Source organism: Rhynchophorus ferrugineus, unplaced genomic scaffold (genome assembly GCF_030347505.1).
Source record: "Rhynchophorus ferrugineus isolate W39M unplaced genomic scaffold, kcgeb_rfMv2 rfM3, whole genome shotgun sequence".
Taxonomy (NCBI): Eukaryota; Metazoa; Arthropoda; class Insecta; order Coleoptera; family Curculionidae; genus Rhynchophorus; species Rhynchophorus ferrugineus.
The window spans coordinates 18,779,157-18,801,093 of NW_027472582.1; the positions used below are offsets into that span (position 1 = coordinate 18,779,157).

Below are 21,937 nucleotides of genomic sequence, written 5' to 3' on the forward strand. Positions count from 1 at the left end.
AAACAAGTATTAATTAGAAGAAAATAAGTTTGGAGAATACGGGAGTTAGGGTATCAAATCCCATTTTAATGTTTCCAAGTATGTTTTCATCAGTTTTGCAACATATGATCGAGCGTTGTTATGCTGAAGAATAACATTGTTAGGTATGTGTTCGTTTCCGACAGTTTTAGCGCAGTGCTCGACTCAAGCGTCTCAATTATAATTGGTTTAATTGAGTAATGCTTTCAAATTCTCGTCTTTTTTGTCTGTTCAGACCTCTCTTTGTTTTCAGTGTCAGAATCACCAATTTTAAAACGTCGAAACCAATATTCGCCTGCTAAAATCGACAGAGCATGGTTGGTATAAGCTTCATACAGCACTTGATGACCTTCAGTCGTCTCTTTCTTCACATTGAAGAATCGAATTTCTGAACATTTAAATTGAAAACTTATATAAAATCAATACGATTTACTCAATACATATTCTTACTTTGACATAATACTTTGACAAAGTGACACATGACACATATTGAAAAGTGAAGCCTAAAACCCTAAAGCCCCTAAAGTGAAGCGCGTGAGGCTTCAAAATGAAGTTGATTAGAAATGTATCCGATGCGACAGTAACACCATCTGTTGTAAATCCTCTAAAATTAATTTAAAGGCCTGGTTTATATTTCTTCTCAGTCAGCTGCTTGTTTCTGCATTTTCGTCTTCATAACCAAAATTATACGAGCTAGAATATCTAAAATACCATAAGGTTTTCATTTTATAATTATATTTAACTGGTGAAACTATGACAAATCCATCGTAGAGTTTAATATTCTTAAAGCCATGGCTTTATTTTTACAGGTATTACTATTATTACTTAAATTTCCAAAACCAATATTTATTCCTAATAAAATAAAACTTTCATATGCCACTAATAGAACTATCTATAGTCCAAAAATAGAATCAGATACATTATCCATTCATACACGTGAGTTGCTACTTATACTTTGAGCTTTGGCAATACTGTGGGTTGCAATACCACAAAGTGTTGTTAGGCTCTGTCTGACCTTTCCAATTGGAAATTTGACCTTAATAACCATAACTTTCTTCAGAACGTTTTATCGTTTACAGAAAACTTGTTGGTATTGTTTACAGTGGCTCGAAAATTTTGTGTCAGTGAAAATATGGAGTTAGCTAATGAACATTTGGTGATAAAGTTAGCATAACAATTCTAATCGTAGCCATACTTCGTTCAGAAACGAAAATGGTGAAAGTCATCCAAAATTAGTTGTACCAGAAAACATTGATGCTGTGAACAAAATAATATCTCTATAAGACCGTGACTTGAATGAAATTAAGTCATCCTTGAGCATTAGTATGACGGGCAAAAAAAGACTGAAGAAAAAAGAAAGAGAGATAAAAAAGATGCCTATTGATATTAATAAATAAACTAATAATATATATATATATATGTATGAGTATGAGCCCCAAAAAAACAAGAATCCACTTAATAGGTCTTCCAACACGAGTCAAATCCGACAAAAATGATTCGTGAGCAAAGCACTTTGAAGCAAATAATCCTCCGTTTCTTTGGAATAACTGGACATGTGACAACATACGATTAGAGCAACGTAGAATATTGAATTATGAACACAGCCACATACTTGTTTACAGAAAGTGCTACCTGAAATACGAAAACAGAAGCGACAACGAAGAATCCACTTTCATCAGCTCTAATATTGTATCAAATGCCTTTTTTTGTTTACGCATTTCAAGAATACATTATATCGCTGTTTTTTTTTGTTGTCTAAAGAAAAAGTTGCTGCAACCAAGAACCATGTTTTAGAGGTGCCTCAACCAGAGTGGAAGAAGTGTTACGAATTCGGATTGTTACTGTTCAAGTGCATGCAGCAGTAAATTAAAAATGATCATCATGTAGAATACTTTGAAAAACAACAAAGCTACTTTTGTTCTTTTATAATTAGGCTCAAAAAATAAGTAGCAACCCTCGTATCTTATGAATTTTATATATAAAATATATATGTTCATTAATAAAGCATTGTTTTCCTATTAGACTGTATTAATTAAAAATATTATGGTTCAATAGATTCGTTTTCCTTTCTCTCTATTTCTTTGACTCCTTACTAAAGGATATATCATTAGTAATTATCTTTATATATCTTCTACAAACTGTATGTATGTAATCATATAGCTATTAGCCATTTAGAAACGTTTAAATATTTAGCATAAAATCGATAGAACATAACAATGATTCCCAAATATAGTATATTATGAGGAAATTTCTGTAAACGCCTTTATAAAACAAATTTCTACATAAAAATAAAATAAATATCTTAATTTTGTTAAAATTGAAGCACTATATTTTATTTAATACTTTAAAACAATAACTAAAGTAATTAATAACAAACAGTAATTATATATATATATATATATATATATATATATATATATATATATATGTATATAACATATCTTGGGAGTCATTAACTTATACAAATAAAATTTCATAATTCCTTTTAGTTAAAGATTTTTCGTAAGCATGAAAAATTCAGCATGATAATTTGTTCTAGCATAGATTCCATGAGTTCTAAAGACTGTTATCAGAAAACATAGATAGTAAATGAAAAACATCGTATACTTTTGCATACAACCACTAAAACGATTCGTTTCTTCTTTGTTATAGCTCAAGCTACACCACCGTCCTCGTACCGAGTTCGTACTATACGACGTCAGTCATCGGTCGACACTCATCAACAGAGCGCCCCTCCACCTCCAACATCATCGCACGCCCACTCAAGTGCACCTTTATCCAGCAGCACCAGCTACTATACAAACAGTCCAAGCCCACCAGTACCTCAAACTGAGCAACCACATGGAGACGAGGTAAACTTAAAATATCTTATGATGCATCATTTCATCGTTATGGATGAAACTTAAGGTTTACCTCAATGGTTTTGAATCAATATAAAAAGCTGAAGAGCGATGTGGAACTGATATTTCAGCTTCGAAACGATTTATTGTCTAAAAATTAACCAAGGTGTTAGCACGAATTTTTCTGAAAGGAAATAAGTTTTGTTCGTATATTACCTACAAACTTACCCGGACAATGATTGCTAATGACAAATGATTTACTGGATATTTCCCACCAAAATAACGAACATTCTCACGCAACTCAAACTAACGCTAAAATCAGTGAATTAAAATATTTTTTATTAATTACATCGTGCATAAAAATACAGTTACGCGCATCAACTCACAAGCAGAAGTGTGACATTATATTTAAATTAAACTACTTAAAGCTAAAGTTGTACACTATAACAGGTCAAATGAAAAGCCCCCGACCCCGGACACATAGATGGCACTACTAGAATTAAATCTGTAGGAATGTTCGTCTGGTCGGTCGGTCGAAATGTGTGGCTGTCAATGCAATTGTTTGTCCGAACATTCACTACTACTTTTGGAAGGAATTTGCACGAGAACTAAAAACACTGATTGAAAAAATACTTGTTTATTGCGATATTAAAGATACATGTAAAGGAAAGTAAAGGAAGGAAGGTTTTAGGGGAAGGAAGTATGGTAGCGGTGTGGAAGTGGTACTGTTACAAGGGGGTAGAGAAAAGAAAAGAGAGCGAGACGTTTTTTTTTTCGTTTTCTAGATTGACCAGCTAGAACCAAATGGTCTTCGGCTGATGTCGCTTCAGGTTCGAGATATGTTCGTTTTGCGGGCGACAGAGACCCTGGGTTACTGCCGTAGTTTGTTTACTACCGGGGTTTGTGGACGGGTAGGGATTTTATTAAGGTGTTATCGTGTGCTAAGATTCGTATGGAGAACCTCACACTGAGCATGTTTATGAAATTTTTCACAAACGGGATGCCTGATTCGAGGTGTGTGTTGACGTTCCTCATAAACCATGGGGCTCCATGAGTAACGCACGGACTATTTCCTTTGCAAATGGCGTGCTGGATTTGGGCAGACCATTGAAATCTGCGGTCGAACTGAAGACCGAGGTATGAGACTTTCTGGAGCCAAGGGATAGGGAGAGCGACACATCGTCGTGATGGTCTTTTATAACCTGGAACTGTATGGTACCAATCCACCGGCGTTGCCAACCTTGGTGTAAGTGAATGCGTGGTGGCCTAAAAAGTCGTGGCGGTCGCCACAAATCCATATGTTTTTTAGTTAGCCTTAACACTCAAAAGATACGTGTATAAATTTGACAACTTATCGGATCATTAGTTTGTGAATTATAGCATTTTGAGTGAAACAACTTTTGTTATTGTGAAAAAAAAATGGATAAAAAGGAATTTCGCGTGTTAATAAAATATTGCTTGTTGAAGGGAAAAAATACAGTTGAAGCAAAAACTTGGCTTGATGAAATGAGCACCGAAGACGGTGAAAGCAGTGGGCGGCCAAAAGAGGTTGTTACCAACGAAAACATTTAAAAAATCCACAAAATTATTTTAAAGGGCCGTAAATTGAAACTGAACAAAATAGCAGACACTCTATAGATATCAAATGAACGTGTACATCATATCGTTTATATCATATTTGGGTATGAGAAAGCTCTGTGCAACGTGAGTGCCGCGCGAGCTCACATTTGACTAAAAACAACGACGAGTTGATTGGAGCAGTGTTTGAAGATGATCAAGTGTAATAAACCCGAGTTTGTGCATCGATATATGACAATGGATGAAATATGGCTCCATCATTTCACTCCGAACTCCAATCGACAGTCATCCGAGTAAACCGCACACGATAAACCCGCTCCAAAGCGTGGGAAAACGAAACAGTCGGCTGGTAAGGTTATGGCATCTGTATTTTGGGATGTGCATGGAATAATTTTCATTGACTACCTTGAAAAAGGAAGGATCATCAACAGCGACTAAAACATAGCATTATTGGACGGTTTGAAGAACGATATCGTCGAAAAACAGCCGCATTTGAAGAAAAAGAAAGTACTGCTTCACCAAGACAATGCACTGTGACAAAAATCCATGAATTGGGCTTCGAATTGCTTCCTCATCCACCTTATTCTCCAGATATTACCCCCAGCGACTATTTCCTGTTCTCAGATCTCAAAAGATGCTCGCTGGAAAGAAAAGTTCGTCGAATTATGATGTGATAGACGAAACTAAAACCTATTTTGAAGCAAAGGACAAATCGTACTACAAAAATGGTATCGAAAGGTTAGAGGGTCGTATAATCACTGTATCACCCTTGAAGGAAATTATGTTGAATAAAAAACACTAATTTTACCAAAAAAATGTGTTTTACTATGGTAGGCCGGGGACTTTTCAATTCACCTGTTAGAAGGTAACATAATGTGATTTAGTTCGCTTCATTCTTCTGATTTGCTGCGTGTTCTCCAGTAACTGTATTGCTTACACGTTGCTGTCATTTAATAATCTTATTTCATGCATATATAAAATGAACACTTAGATAACTTATCAAATTGATTTCGAGGTCATCGTGAAGTTCTTTGTTGGTTATGTAGCGATAAGCAGTGGCAACTTGACAATATGGTTTCAGCAGCGTTGTATTATTAGTTGGTTTGATGATTAGTGCAACCCCATATTTACATCACAAAGGTCCAAATTGGCTTTATGATTGACTGAGACTGAGACTCTTTTATTTTAAGTCGAGTGTATCTTTCGACTAATCAGTACAATGTTAATATGATGTTTCCAAGTTAACCTACCATCAAAATTGATTCCGAGGTATTTAGCTGATCCTGGTTGAGGAATCGGGCATCCGTCAAGTGATATATTAGGTTTTTATCATTTCGCAGCAACGTAAAATTAACATGGATGGATTTTGAACTAATAAACTGTATTATCCAATCTTTAGTCCATTTACAAATCTTGTTCATTGCCAATAGTAAAGCCTTAGGCAGAGATATATCTTTTTCCGTAACAACTGTGTCGGCAGTAAATGTTCCAAGTAGTGTTTTTGTTGTTGTTGGGATATCATCAATGTAAAGAAGATAGAGAACTGGTCCCAAGACACTGCCTTGGGGATCTCCAGCCAAAGTGCAAAGTTTTAATACATTTTTTGCAAAAAATGTATTAAAACACCACTTTACTATTATATTTTACTTATTACCAAGTGATAGGGTATATTCAAAAATAAAAGATACCTTTAAGTAAATTAAGAATGAACAGCTCTTAAAAACAGATCGTTTCAGGTTCTGGTGCCAGTGGACGCAGGTGGAGGGCAGCCCCCACCTCAACAACCGATTGTACCTCAACATTCCGATAAAGATAGCGAGATGCTTCATATTAGCCGTTCCCATCTAGAAGCTTTACATGGCCAACTAGAATCATTAAGTAGGAAAGTGGAAACGTTAGAAAGTACACTGGGCAATGACGTCAAAACGATACTGGCGCTACTGCAAGATCGACAGACAAATCCAGTCAATAGTATCGGGCATCAGTGTCACAGCCAGATGCAAGGACTGACACAGGGACCCACCGGTTGGGCGATCGGTGATGTCACAGTATTAAAGAGTTCAGAGGTACACCTCTTGTTTGTTTGCTTGCTTGCTTGTTTAGTTTTCTGTTTTATCTGATATCTAATTTCATATGATATTATATTATATTGTGTGTAACCCAGCAATCTTTTGACAATAGATGTATTCGACTCCGACATCATTTTAGTTATATTATCAGATATAAATGCTGTTCATATGCTATCTGAACAAAACAAGTAACAACCAGAAAGAGCTGTAGTATACAAAGTAGCAGTGAACCTATGTCATCTTACCCTGAGATTTAGTTAATTTTAACTTTGACACATAACAAAATTCTAGTCTAAATAAAATAATCAAACAAAAATGTTATCAAATATGATTTATATTAACATTATAGTACATCTAATGCATATATTTTCGAATAATTTAAACTACAGTTAATTATACGGCCACAATAGTTTATAGGTTAGAGTTGTTTTATTATATTTACATTCTTTTCTCCACACCATGAGAAGCATGAGGTTGAATTCTAGGCGCGTTTTTTTTATATAGTGGTACCCCCTAGAAGCCTAATCCACCTAATTAACAATTGTATATCCAAATAATGTATTTTATTTTCATTAGAGAGCATATTTACCTTTTTACATTTAATTCTTGTTTCCTTCGATTGTGTGTTTCCTTGTCAAGTCATTTTGATATCACTGCACTTTTTTATTTCCTCTGTTACTACCTGTGTACACCATTCTACCATATCCACAAAACAGTTAGTATTCATCCTCTCCTCGTACATTCTAACCTAATATTTTTTGTTTTGTGCTGAATCTTCATTTAGATCCAAATCCTCGGACAATTGCTCTATATATTCCATGTGGACTTTGCCATAACAATAAACACTTTGCCAAAACATTTCACATAATAATATTCCCGAAAAATATATCCATATATCCCATATACCTATAACATTCTAAGCATTATATATTATTATATTGTCTTATAATATATAATATTGTCTCATATTTTTTTAAGGTCCTGTTAGCTAAAAATATATTTAAATCCAGACTAGTAATTTTTAAATCGATGTAATTAGAATTTAATAAATTTAAGATCTATTTTTTAATAACGCTACTAAAGGTACCTTTAAAATTACTCTAGTTTTATTCAAAATAGCACAACTTACTTATAACCCAATCTCTTATCCAAATATTTCTCACAAATAGCCAATTCCAGGTTTGTTTAAAAGTTGTGAATTGTTGGAATAAAACTGATTCTTAAAATACACCCATAAATAATAGTCTAAATAGTCCAAAAATATATTTGTGGTTAAAATTAAAGAATTTATTTTGGAAATATTTGCTCAGTAGTTTTTAGCACTGATGAGTCATGATAGTCATGATGAGACTGATAACAAGACATGAAAAAAAAGCAACAGGTTTATTCAACAACCCACAATACACTATTATTATTATTTAATTTGACGATTCAAGCTTGAGATTTAGTAACAATACTTTTTCGTAGGTGCCCGACTATGAAAACTTAGTATTAGAGCCATCATCTAGTCGAGGGCGAACAACTTTTCAACGCTCTGTTAGTGAACCAAAACCTATTTCTAGGACTCATCATTCCCAAGCATTACAGAGGTATAGTTTACTCTATTAATTACTATTGCTTTGCATCCAGTATAAAGTCAAGAGCCCTTAAAATAGATATTTAAAAAAAATATCGATATGTCGGCGAACAAAATATGTCGATACCAAACCAAATAAAATTTACTTGATGTCCACGGTGGAGAAATCTCAAAACAAAAGTCCAGTACTCTCATTTACAAATATCAATACTTGTTTGTTAAAAATATCGATATTTTTTAAAGAAAAATCAATATTTCTTCAATGATTATGGCAATTCATTTCAGGTTCGCTTCGTTCAATAAAGCTTTCGACTTTGAAAAATTCCAAGACCCGTCCTGGGTAGAATGTCTCATCTCCAAAGAAAAAGACACCAAAGAGGAAAAAATCGCTCCTATCGCTAAATTAGAATCATTAGATGAATTAGATTTGGTAAGCAAATTAAGACACTAGCGATTCGACATACCAGAAGCTATACAGAATGATTTCGTTTCAGGAATCGCCGCTGGGAAGCCCAACAAAGAAATCCAAAAAATAGCGACAGTAGTTATTTAGAAAGCAACATTGAACTGCACTAAAGCCCGCGATTTACTTCCTCGCCAAAGTAATAAGTTAAGAGAATGCCGCAAAATTATCTATATATGATATATGATAACCGTTGGTCCTGTGGCTATATCGCCATAAGGAAACAAAATAATAATAATAATATTACATAACATTTTCGTGGTTATTAATTGAAAAGCTGATAGCGAAATTAATTAAGTTACTAAAATTACAAACAGTGGGGCATTTCAATGGATTTCCTTAGTCTTTTTCTCTATATTCTTTTATATTTCACAATTCTCAAGTCGGTTCTGAAAAAAATTCAATATAATTTTACTGTAAATAGCCTATTTTGTATACGTACAACACCTGCCCAAAAATATTTTGTTATTTTAACAAACCGCTTACATAGACTGTTGGAAAGCTTTGTTATAGACCATTGTCCTTTTTCGATATCTTATATAGCCTAATATTCAAAGCTGAAAAATGTTATATATTTTTCTTCTAAATTAATTTATTAAAATTATATCATTCCTTTATAGAATTTAATTGATCTAAATTATAATACCAATTTGTCAGGATATTAATATTGTACTACCTAAAATATGTTTATTCTAAAACTAATATAATTGCACAAAATCTACACCGTCGCATTCGCCATTATCAAGCTTTCTCCCAGAGCCACTGTATTTTTCTAATTTTTGGACTTAAGGTCTATAACAAACTCAAATTCTTCTCTTTATATAAATAACAAAATGAAAAATGTATCTAAGAGAAGATAATATCTTAACTGTACTACTATATATACATTATAAATATTGTTAAAAACAGTGAGAATATATTTTAAAATATATTAAATATCCCGCGAACAGTGAGAGTCAAGTATCTGAAGATAAAGAAAAATGTGATTTTCGTATTTTCCAAAATCATAACAACGTCGCTTTTATTTCGGATGCTTTTATTCTGGTTAAACTACTCAGTAATTTTCTTTTACTTTGTACATGATCCAATGAATTTAATAATCGGAAGGATGTCTGAATTTGGAAAATACCAAATAAGATGGGGTTTCGAACGTTAAAAAATCCGTCTTATATAAACTTAAATTATAAAAATTCAGCAGTTATTATCTAACTGTCTAGACATAACTAGTAACAGAAAAGACACTTTTTTAATTATTTGTTAAAGTATTTGACATATTTGTTATATAATTGTGTAGATCTTTTAAAGGTGTTGCAACTCGAACAGCATAGAATTTTAATAAATTTTTATCGTTAAAAAATATGCGACTTAAACATCAAATATTATTGCCTATTTTCAATTACATTTAACTAGAATGGTGAAAGAGCTAGACTTACTCCAACAATTCTGTCTTTTATATATTATGTATACCTACAATACGTTTGATTCTAATATTACATAACTCGATTATTATTTATTCACCACTATATTAAAATAAGTTTTCGCATGCGGCATTATATTTGAATGTTTTTGTATCAATATTGAGGTGGCTCACCACTTCAATGGCTTCATATGTTTAAGAAATATAGTTTCAAAAATCGTTGTATAATATTATTGTATGCAAACTTGTTATTTCATTCTGAAAGTGTACGTAGTACTCTTTCAACCCAATTATGTACAAAACAATTTGTATAATCAATATTATAAGTGTTAATAACTGTCGGTGTACTTAATGTAATCTCTAGATTACAGGTTATCATAATTTCACGTATTTCTAGTTGCCTACATTCGTAATTCTATTATGTTGAAACTTTAGATATAGAATGCACTGGGTTGGAATACACTTAGTACAACGAGAGTTATTGAGAAAATTGTACTGTATGTATAAAGGACGGGCAAATGTGATATTGGTTTATTGATTATTATTAAGTGTTATCTGCGCACAAGTTCGCGCACATTTCTTGTGATATTTTATCTCTCCTCTCTTTTTGGCTTAATGAAACTTTCGCAATTTTTCTTTGATTACCCTTTTTCAAATGTTGTGTTCGGATTTACTCGCACTTTCTTCAAACTTCATTTTTAGAATATTCCACCACATATCAATTCAAAGATAATTCAATAATACTTTTTAATCCTGTTTGTATAATTGATGGGATTTAAATATACCGATATTTAACAAAAAATATAGGCAAGCAATTCACAAACTCGTCAATTTTTACATTATAAATAAGATTTCTGGGAAGAATCATTTATACTTCGATTTTGTTTAACCTTTATGAATCATTAGCTGAGTGTTTGTTGAATATGTATCTAAAATTTCCCCCTGTTCTTCGAATATGTTACCTTTACCAAAATCTATTCTGTTCTCGTATCTTATGTATTTACAGTTCTTCCAGATATCTTGCATATCAATTTTAACACTGATGCTTGCATTACTTTGAATTACAGATAATAATAAACATTTATGATGTGATCGTAAGAAACAATTTTGAAAAAGTAATTTTGAATTATCGAGGAATGTTATTTAAATCTTATGTACCTCAAGCAATACTAATACATAGTTTTATTATATCTTCTGATTACCTGGGTAGCTCGATGAGTAATTAAAAGGCGAATGCATTAACATGTTAATGTATACAAGTTGTTGATAAAAGTTTAGAATTTGTACAAGATCAGCTAAAAAATACTGCTCCAAATCAAAGTGTCTCCCATTTCTAGAAGAATTTAGATAATTCATTTATGTTTAATTAATTAAGCTGTACTGTAAAACCAACATAAATTACTTTCTTCCATTATTTTTTATTTGTACGCGCATTCGCCATTTTAAAGCTTTCTGCTCAGTAATCACTTTTGTTCAATCAACAATATATTGTTGAAAAGTGTTTTAAAAGTAAAATTAAAATATCCTCCCCCTCACTTAGTGTATTTTCACCTCGTATATCCCGAGAAAAAATGTAAAATAATAATTAAAAAGTTGATCAAGTTGCACTGTGATATAGGTGGACTCATTTCTCGATTTTGCGGCGATAGCATTTTTGTGTTTTAACAAAATTTTTAAAAGGAAGCAAAAAATAGGGAATGTCCACTGTGTAAGTAAGATATAAGATACATTAACGGAGACGTAAGGCATACACAAAACAGTCTTTGGAACTCATCGATGGTGTTTTGTGTCGCTGATACTCTTCACAAAAACTACACACGAACCCTCGTTCTTGTTTACGTAAATGTATTCATTTAATACGTTACAGAATAAAGATCGACCGTTGGCAATCATAAATATTCCCTACCAATTAATTTATAGCAATCTTGTAAAATAGTTTATTAGTTTTGAAAGAAAACATCTTTTAAAAGATCGAACAAGAAAAATAATATGTAAGTGTGAGGTATTAAATGAACTGAAGATAAGTATTAACGGTTCTTCTAATTTGCCTAGTTCGAATTGTGACACCTCGCAAAAAAATGTTAATGAGCATAAAGCTTGTTTTTTGGCATTAAAAAGGATAAAATTTTAAAAAGTCGCTTGTTACGTATGAATCATTAAATAACTTAAAACGAGTACATTTTGTAAGCACAAATATAATATGTTTATACACATTTTATCATATTTTTAATAAATACTATGTAATATTTAAAAAATGCCCAATAAATTGGAAAAAATAAAATAGTGTTATTTTCTCACCCTCTCATAAATGCATCATTAATCTAATATTTCTCTAACCAACTACTTCTTCAATGGCCAGGAAATTTCATTATTCCGAAAAACTTGTGTGAGAAAATATGTCTACTTTCTTTAAAGAAATAGTAGCTGTTAATGTTTAAGTGTTGGCCGCTGAGGGAGCTAAAAGTTGGTCAAAATAACGTCCACTAAGAAATGGTACCTCCACATAAGGTCATTTTACCATCGCAACGCCTAAAGTTGGGATTGCTGAAGCACTTTGTAAAATCACTTGCCAAAGATGGAAATTGATTCAAATATATGATTTAAAAGTTTCCGGGACTCTCAGAAACAAAGGTGAAGGAAGGTGTTTTCGTTGGACCAGGTATTAGACAGCTTATAACTGGCCCACAATTCATCATGACCATGACAGATCCTCAAAATGAAAAGAAGATTGCATTTAAGGAGGTCATAGAGAAATGTTTAGGACATTATAAAGTCCTTAACTATATACAAATCGCCAAAAAACTACCAAAAACAATTCAAACTTTAGGTTGCCTAATGAGTCTGAGTCTTCTTCAATCCCACCTCGACTACTTTTCGAAAAAATTAATGAGATGTGAGTGAAGAGCAAGGTGAACGATTTTACCATAATACTAAAGAGATGGAGAAACTATAGCAAGGAGCGTCTCAATGATATCAAACTACTGTTCATATAAACCTTCCAGATTTATCCCACAAGCGAAAATGTACAAAGGAAATATTAGAATCAAACGTATTGTAGGTATACATAATATATAAAAGACAGAAAATAAAAAGGCAGAAATGTTTTAGTATGTGCCTGTAAATTTATACTAAATAAAAAATTATGTACCATTAATGGTTTGTTAACTAAATAATATTTTTAAGTTCTTTTATTTTAATGTAATAACTGTTTAACATAGTTTCCCAAATTGTCACGAAACATGTCGTCCTATGGCAAAGATCAAGTCATTTTCGGATACAGCATACCCAAATATAAAGATTATGTGACAAAACCCAAACAGCTTTTAGACATTTTTTACAAAGCTGTGTAATCAAAAACCCCAGATATTCCCAAAGTTTGCCCACAACGTAATGACATACGTATCCTACACTTGTTAATAAAGTATTAAGAAATCTATAAAATTGATGAAGATATATCTATATATTTTGCTAATATAGGAAAACTATCAAAAACGATAATTTTTATAAAAAAAAAATTATTTGGTCGAAATATCAATATTTTCCCGCCACTTCCAACGTTCCTATAACAATCGGTCTCTGAAGACTGATGTATTGGGCTCTGATTGGAGTTTAGTTTATCATGAAGAACTAGCATATCCAAAAAATAAAGATTACGTGACAAAACCGGATTACTCTATTTTCCAGTTATATTATATCAAATAATCTCAATAATGACTTCGTTAGCGCAGTGGTCAATACTTCTGTTTGTAATTGTTTATAATTGTAAATATCCAAAAGGCAAGATTGCAAAATCAGATAAGGAAAATAATCCCAGTCACGCCTGTAACTAGACTGGGTAAGACCGGACGTATATTGGGATGATCTCCAAGTTGGTCATTCGTCACTCGGTAGGCTTAATGCCGAGGACCGTAATTCGGAACCTACGTTAAGCAGTAGTTCCAGTCCAGAATAACCAGTAGTTCCAATCTAAAAAATGTCGACCTAAATGTGAAAATAATGCATTTTTATAAATCTATGGATACGATTTCATCTGACGTTTGCTCAGGTAAAGCACTTTTTCTCTTACAACGAAATAAATATTTCATCAAACTTTCATCACAATATCCATCATGTTTATTTATAAAATATACTGAAATATACAAGTTATAATTGGAAAACGCGATGTTTTAATTTCAACGCCACCAATATGTTTCAATTTTGGACTTTTTCTTTGCATTGTTTAAGATTAAAGAATATCAAATTGAATTGAATTGTATAGACACTATAAAAGGTATATTACAAAAATTGAACAAGAATAATTTAAGAAGTAAATAAAAATACAGTCGTGCATTTAATGTCTGCATACATCTTCATCTATATTATATTCTCATCAGTTGTCATCGGTTCATCCTTTTATTCTTCATATGACATGTATATTTCGTCTTTCAATTCCATGAAAGACCACGCAAATTCCCTTACCGTATGCTTTCATATATCTTTCCTTTTTAATCATATCATCATATCATTAAGTTATAGTTGTGTTTTCGGGTCCTACTTAGTTCATCTTGACGCACCAACGCAGTCTAAAGAATACATGCACTTTATAAAAAAACCATTATAATTCTCATTCTCATAATCTTCACAAGGCTACAATACTAAGGCCTAAGGGGACCGAAAAAAATATCGATATTTTTAAAAATTATCAATACATCGATATATCGGAGGAAAAGAAAATACTGATTTTTTTTTGTCATTACAGCGATATTTTTAAAATTCCTTAAAAATCAGATACCAAAATACGCTAAATCTTTAAAATTAGGCAAAAATATTTATCGTTATATTTTCGGCACTCCTACTAAGGACGAAAAATTGCTTCTCCTGGAACTTCGATAGCAAACTAATATCTTTAATTTCGTTTTTATTTGTTTGCATATTTTTTATTTTATATCTTATTGTTATTGCCATAACCATGAGTTGACCACATGAAGTATAATACAATATATCCCTCCCTTTGTTGGCTTCTTCCTGTTTAACAGGAAAAAGTGAAAGAGAAGCCCAACATATAATAATCTAAGAAAGCAATGTCTAACAATCACAATATTTCTAAATTTATTTACTTAGAATTATCGCCAATGGCAAGAAATAATCAGTTTTGATAATGAAAACCAATATAAATGATATGAGACCACTAAGTAATTGACATAACAACAAACGGTAAATCGAAAACTGATCGACACATCGAGAAAAACAAAATTGAATTGAATAATGAATAATGAATTTGTTTTTACAATTAGTAACTTAATTATAAATTTAAATTAAGTACATAAATTTCATAATAAAGAATTTCATAATAAATAAAATGTAAATATAGTTCCAAATTATCTATTTTTTCTTAAAACGGTATTTCTCATAAAAATCAATACGTAAATATGTGATATATATAAAGTCACGTACGATTTTGATTCTTAGTGGAAGAGAACGGTTATAAGGAAAGCCAACGGTGTCATAAACCTTGGTTTTCCCTGGTGTCTTCTCCAAACAAAGCTCAAGCAACTGACGGTTGTTATTGTCTTGCTAAACGTCATCAAATTCCTTTAAATTTTGATGACGGCACTCCATACAAGGGTGTATGGTTTCTTAAATCTAATACAATACCTACATATTTTATTTACAAGTTTTATTTATGAGACTCAGACAATTAAAAAAAAACATATATCACCCTATATCCTTAATCTCATAAAAACATCATTAAGATGTATTTATTATCAAACAAACATTATAGAATCCTAATTTTAAATGAAAATGTAAAAATAACATACGAGTAAAGAAAAATTCCTAAAGTAAGTACGTTTTCAGCTATGAAGTAAAACATTAAAATTACATTGTTAAATGTTATCAAAAATAAATATTATTTAACATGAATTATCAACTGACATTTTCGATTGTCAATGTCAGTTTACTTAATTAGTAATATATTGTTAAAAAGTAATTAAAGCGAATAGATATACCATAGCATTATGTATTTTATAATAACAATTCTTTTGCACATCCCGTTGTAATATAAACACTAATTTAAATAAAATCAAATAACCACTTCCGACTCGATAAAAGTGACAAATAAACTGCAGCAAAATATTTATTTTTATAACAATAGAAAGATCGTTTTAATACTGTTACCTCATAACTGTTATTTACAAGATTAGTAGTTGATAAAGTCTTCAACAAATACCATTGCCCTCGTATACCACCGATTGGTTAACGTCCAGGAAGAAGGTCAGCAGCGACATATATTCGTCAGACATTCACAAACTTTCATTTTCTGAACGGTCGTATTCAATCTCTTTTCTACCAGCATTACAAGAGATAATCTCAATCATCTCAGTATCCTGCTCTCTAAATATCGATTAATTGCCGAGGAAATGAAGCACTTATCTGTGATTTTTGCCATGTGGGTTTTAGTCTTGGCTGTGATAGGTTTATCGAACTGTGCACCTTTAGAGAGCACTTCTTTAACCAGTGGATCTAGTGGAAAATGTAAGTTTTAATATAATTAATTCTAATAGTTAATACATTCTTATGACATTTTTTTGTTAACATTAATTTGAATTTTCTGATTAGCCATAACAACTATTCAGATGTTTATTGCTTTTATTTAAATATCAAATTAATTTACAAAATGTGATCTACTGCTAGTCGGCCTTCAATAATTGATTTAACATTTATATTACCTGTTAATTTCAATTCTAATTTCATTGATATCCAAATCGAGAAAACAATACATAAAAAACATCCTGCCTCTTCCTGAAAAACAAAACCAGCATTATTTCCTTTATGATGGTCAAAATTATATATTAAAATATTGTATAATATACTTGCAAAGAAATAACAATAATAAAACAGGTATTTATTACAAAACATTAATTATATGCAAAGTAGACCAAGATTTAATTTTAATTAATTTTTTTTTTCTGTCAGACTACCAAGACGTTTTAAAATGCGTTTTAATTAGTAAGCAAATTGCATCTTTTATCCAAAATTTTAGTGAAGTAACTTTATTAGATGTAAATATTTGTATAAATATTATTTTGTAGTAAATTTCACAACTGTAATTTTACGGTTTTCATATATTTTTTTAAAATTTATATAACTTTCGAGTTTTGAGCAATATTGGATTTCGTCATACTTTTGGCACAAAAACTAACAAAACCACATTTTAGCTGCTTTCGGTCAACCATTCGATGAGATCGTGGTAGAGTCTACGTTAAATGTGAAAAGAAAAGTAAACGGAAGACAATCAAGAGGTAGCCAACCTTCTTCCCTTAGAGTAAAACGACAAAACGGGTAAGTAGGTTATAAAAATGTCTAACACAAACGGAACAATTTGAAATTTTCAGAGGTGTTAATTTATAAAAAAGAAATATTAAAATAAAATGAAACAAATTTACTCGTAACAATAGTAATATCAATTAATTATAACGGGAATTATCCGTTAAATTAATTAGTTATTATGAAATCGATTTTTTTTATTCTTGTTAAATTGCAGATATAAAGTTCATATATAAATAAAATATAAAGCGTTACACTTAATAAATGTTATTTATTAATTCTAGACTTCTAATAATGATAATATCTATTTAGCTTTCAATCAAATATTTATGAATGATTTTAGATTTCCTTTCCCATCATTTCAATTTCCGAAATTTCAAACTTTCGGGGGATCCGCAGCAGACGCCAGTGCTCAGGCACAATCTCACGAAGCTGACAGTCCTTTTGGAAAATTCGGGGCTTCTGGTAAAAATCTTGTAGTGAAGTTCTACCTTCTCCTGTGATTCAATTTGTAGTTATATTTATTAACTTGTCCTAACGACTTATACCATTACGTAGACATTGTATCCATTATTCAAATTCATCAAAATCAATTTCACGTATACATTGATTAGACCGCATCATCCCCAACGTATCTGAACAACCTGCTTCTTTACTCTGTTCGCTTTTCTGTTGTTCATCGTTTTCCTTCTTATTTTCTCTTCGTCATTATTCTGGGATATATGATACCAATTTTACCATTATATTACAGCCGCAGGAGGACAATCCCAGTCACTGGCTTTCGGGCCTAACGGCCCAGTAGGCTCTGCCAGTTTTTCTGGCAGTCAACAGTATAAATTACCAAATGGCCAAACCTTGAACATTGCTTTTGGCAATTCGGTCGGAGCATCTAGTAGGTTAAACAGAAATCTGTAATATATATCCATAAACTTTTAATGAAAAATACAATGAAATAATTATTATTTTAATATTTTCCTCGTGTATAATTATTAATATTTAACGTTGCTTTTCAGACTCGAATAATGCAGGAGGCGCTACAATCGCAGTCAATGGACCTAGCCGTTAGTTTAGCTCAACGATTGTTTTTATAACATCTCCGGACAGGTTATTTTTCAAATTTTAAAAAATCCCGAACATATAAATGGAATATTTCAGGTATAAACTTATACGATCATTGATCCAACTGAAAATATATTTACATATTATTCAAATAAACAGGCTTATTTTGCAAAAAATAAAATACTTGTTTTTCTCTTATCGATGACAAACATCTGCTAATTCGCACTATAAACATTTTATTTCACACAATTTTGTAACATCAAATTTTACCTATTTATTAAAACGAATACGAGAATGTGCTTATTTAATATGGATTTACACTAGTGTCAAGTTATAATATGTGAAAGGGTTTAAAAAACAAAAACTATTAATTTACTTCAAAATATTAGTTTATTTAACGGCGACACAAAGGGACACTGAGGGTAAAAATAGATCAACCCGTCGCACTCGTTCGCCATTCAGGTAGTCAAAAAACAGATGGCCGGATAGTCTGGGCCGTATTACATAACATTTTCCTCCTAAAGGAACGACTACAGGGATGTACGTAGTCGTTATTTCGCCTGGACAGCTTATAGTTGTTACGAAATTTGTTCCGTTTGTCCTCCAAAGTTTGCGTTTGAAGATCTTCGAAATTGCACTGTCTCTACCCAAATTTCCATCGACCGTCCTTGATGGCCTGACACCTTGAACTGTTATGCATATACCGGGCATCCACGTTTAGAGCTTTTCAAAGCCTGAATGTTTCTTGCTTGGAACAGCTTATGGTTAGGGGTCGTTTTTACCCAAGCTCCAGTTAACCACACCAAGAAAGGCTTCGAGTAACTGCAAAACGATTGGTAATCCAACAACAAACCTGTCTTCTATCCTTGATAATTAATTTGATTCCGGTTAATTAAATGAATGCAAAAGGGCCAAAAGTCTTATGATCTCCAGTTATATTTTGGGAAAAAATTTTAATCATAAAAGCTATTAATTTACTTTAAAAAGTGTTTTTATTTAACCTAAAGAAGAGATGACTGGTTAAACGGCGATAGAAAACGACACTAAAGGTTCTTATCTATTAGGAAACAGATCAACGCGCCTCACTTGTTCACCATTCAGGTACTTTTGAAACAGATTGCCGTATTACATAACATATAGTCAATTCAAAGTTTTTTTAGTAATGCGTAATGGATATTTGTGACGTCCAAACATTACAATGTTGCCGCATCAACTCTGAGTTTTAATTCAGTTTGGCTTTGACATAAAAAAAATTCTATTCTAAATAAAATAATTGAACAAAAATGTTACCAAAAATAATTTATTTTAACATTATACTATATCTAAAAACTACAGTTATTTATTCAGCCACAATAATTTATAGGTAAGAGTTAAAACCTCTTATCACTATTGATTTCAAGAATGTTGTATATGTCTGACAGCTGGTCGCCGTCCGGTTGTCAGATGTACGCTAAATTATTCAAAATATTAGTTAAAATTATTACAGGTTATAAACCGGAAAACATTTTAGCCCTTTATTTTGATAAATTTTAAGTCGTTCCGTAATATAATATTATATCATATTACTTCGTTTGAAAATGCCAAAAAGAATGTATATTCAGGGTCACAAATTAATTGCGGCTTTAATAGGTTATTACGAAAAGGAACGAGATAACGGAAGGGGGCTTTCACAAATTTGCCGGTAAATTCCGTTTGAGAGGTAATTATTGATGATATTAAATAATATATCCCTCCAATTTTACTAAAAATGTTTTTAGCGGGTTACTGCCGTGTTAAATACTACTGTGGGTACTGTGAGTAACATCACTTACAAAATGAAGAATAATACATTAGATTCACCCAAGAAACCCGTCTACATACAAAGTGGGTGACGAATCTTGACACTGGCTCTATTCTAGACCAAATATACGAAATGTGTAAGAACAGTAAGTACACAAACTATTTCATCGATATAAACATAATTTTAGAGAAAATTGTCTTTCTGGAAAGTATACATAAAATAATTAGAGATATGCAGCTTTTTGAGGGATGTAAGACACCCTTCCATAGCTCCCATCAAGTCCTATCTCTCGGACAGACCTTTCCAGGTTAAGATCAGGGAATCACTTTCCAGTCGTAAACAAATCGATGCTGGCGTACCTCAAGGTTCCCCGCTGGCCTCAGCCTTATTTAACCTCTTTATTTCAGATCTGCCGAGAAAGGAGCACATTGACGTCGCGTTATACGCTGACGACACTGCTTTCTTCGCGGCCGCCAGGTTCGAAATTACAATTCATGAACGTTTACAGAAGCAGCTCGATCATGCGGTCAAGTGGTTCAAATTCTGGAGGTTGCAAATCAACCCCCTGAAAACCCAGGCCGTCATTTTCGATAAGAAGCGTTACGCACTGCGCGTCTCGCAACTTAAGATCAACATCGCAATAATTCCATGGCTGGATAACGTCACGTACCTAGGTCTTCACTTCGACCGGCGGTTCGGTTGGCATTCCCAAAACCAGAAAGCAATCCAAAAAGGTTCGAGGATAGCAAACCTGCTCTCTTCTCTGATCTGCCCTTCTAGTAGACTTCTCATCTCCATCAAATGCTTATTTTACAAGATGTTAATTCGGTCCGTACTCCTCTACGGATCTAATGTCTACTTCAAGTTTGTTACACCCAACCAGGTCAAACGGCTTCAAGTTTTCCAAAATAAGCTCCTCAGGAGAATATTAAACGCTCCATGGTATGTCATAAATAATCAAATTCATAGGGAAACTGACACTCCAGAAATTAAGCACTTCATATTTCAATCATTTCACAAACAACAACTCAGCTCAAGTTCTTCTGAAAACGCACCTAGAAATTCTACCTCATGGATGGTGTGAAAAAGAGTTCAACGTAAACAAAACAAATTTAACCTACAAATTATTATACCCGTGTTCTTAATTGTAGTTTTAAGTCATTCATTAAGTCAGTCTAAAAATATCATTTTTAGTGTTTCAACCGTCCAATCCATAATGATTTTCAGGACCAAATTTTAAAAGTTATCATGAGGTGTGATTGTATTTTTGGTATAACGAAATTAATAAAATATCAACAGGGAAAGATTTAAAGTTTACCTTCAATATATCAATATAAGTTAGAACTCTAGTAGATCCCATAAAATTGATGGCACTAAACAAATATGGGAAGGCATTATAGAAGAATTATAGATATTTTAATTTTACCTAGAATATATATTTATATTATTTACACTTATGTATATTTGTATACGATTTTATTTTAATAAATTAATTTTAAAAATTAAATTTTCATTCAAATGTGACGTCACAAAGTAATCAGGCGAAATAACACACCAATCAAAGCAAAGTATTTTCCTTAAAGGTTTCTACATAATTATTTTAAACTAACCAATCAAATTCACGTTGTCAGCGCCGCCAATGATTGAACTAGGCAAAACTTTGCCCCATTACTTACCATTGGAGTTGCACACCCCTGATAATAAACTCCGTTTATATAACGTTTCATTAAAAAATTTAATACTATGAAATAAACAAATCGAACTAAATACCGTTTTGTAATTGACAATAAAATTAAAATACGCTCGTAAGTGAAATTATTTCTATTAATTTT

The 21,937-nt window shown here is 32.0% G+C and overlaps 2 protein-coding genes across 16 annotated transcripts in view; both read left to right on the plus strand.

Annotated features, from left to right (window-relative positions):
- Window positions 1-12,242, plus strand: part of LOC143193970 (voltage-gated inwardly rectifying potassium channel KCNH6) — a 310,658-nt gene extending 298,416 nt beyond the window's left edge. For 11 of the 14 annotated variants that reach the window (XM_076400463.1, XM_076400462.1, XM_076400471.1 and 8 more), the window contains 5 exons: window positions 2,671-2,870; window positions 6,173-6,502; window positions 7,973-8,094; window positions 8,367-8,511; window positions 8,576-8,755. In XM_076400463.1, the coding sequence (XP_076256578.1) occupies window positions 2,671-2,870; window positions 6,173-6,502; window positions 7,973-8,094; window positions 8,367-8,511; window positions 8,576-8,617 (839 nt within the window). In that variant the 3' untranslated portion in view covers window positions 8,618-8,755. Of the gene's footprint in view, window positions 1-1,640; window positions 1,747-2,670; window positions 2,871-6,172; window positions 6,503-7,972; window positions 8,095-8,366; window positions 8,512-8,575 lie in introns of those variants that run through there. The other 3 variants (XM_076400469.1, XM_076400467.1, XM_076400475.1) reach the window with 3 other exon arrangements.
- Window positions 12,243-16,224: 3,982 nt separating this feature from the next.
- Window positions 16,225-18,506, plus strand: LOC143193567 (uncharacterized). 2 transcript variants are annotated; one of them, XM_076399863.1, is made up of 6 exons: window positions 16,225-16,474; window positions 17,158-17,281; window positions 17,610-17,731; window positions 18,018-18,158; window positions 18,280-18,362; window positions 18,396-18,506. In XM_076399863.1, the coding sequence occupies exons 1-5, from the start codon at window positions 16,360-16,362 to the stop codon at window positions 18,330-18,332; spliced, it is 555 nt and encodes a 184-aa protein (XP_076255978.1). In that variant the 5' UTR covers window positions 16,225-16,359; the 3' UTR covers window positions 18,333-18,362; window positions 18,396-18,506. The 2 variants fall into 2 exon arrangements, with proteins under 2 accessions (XP_076255978.1, XP_076255977.1); XM_076399862.1 differs by having other exon boundaries at window positions 18,280-18,506.
- Window positions 18,507-21,937: the final 3,431 nt, after the last annotated feature.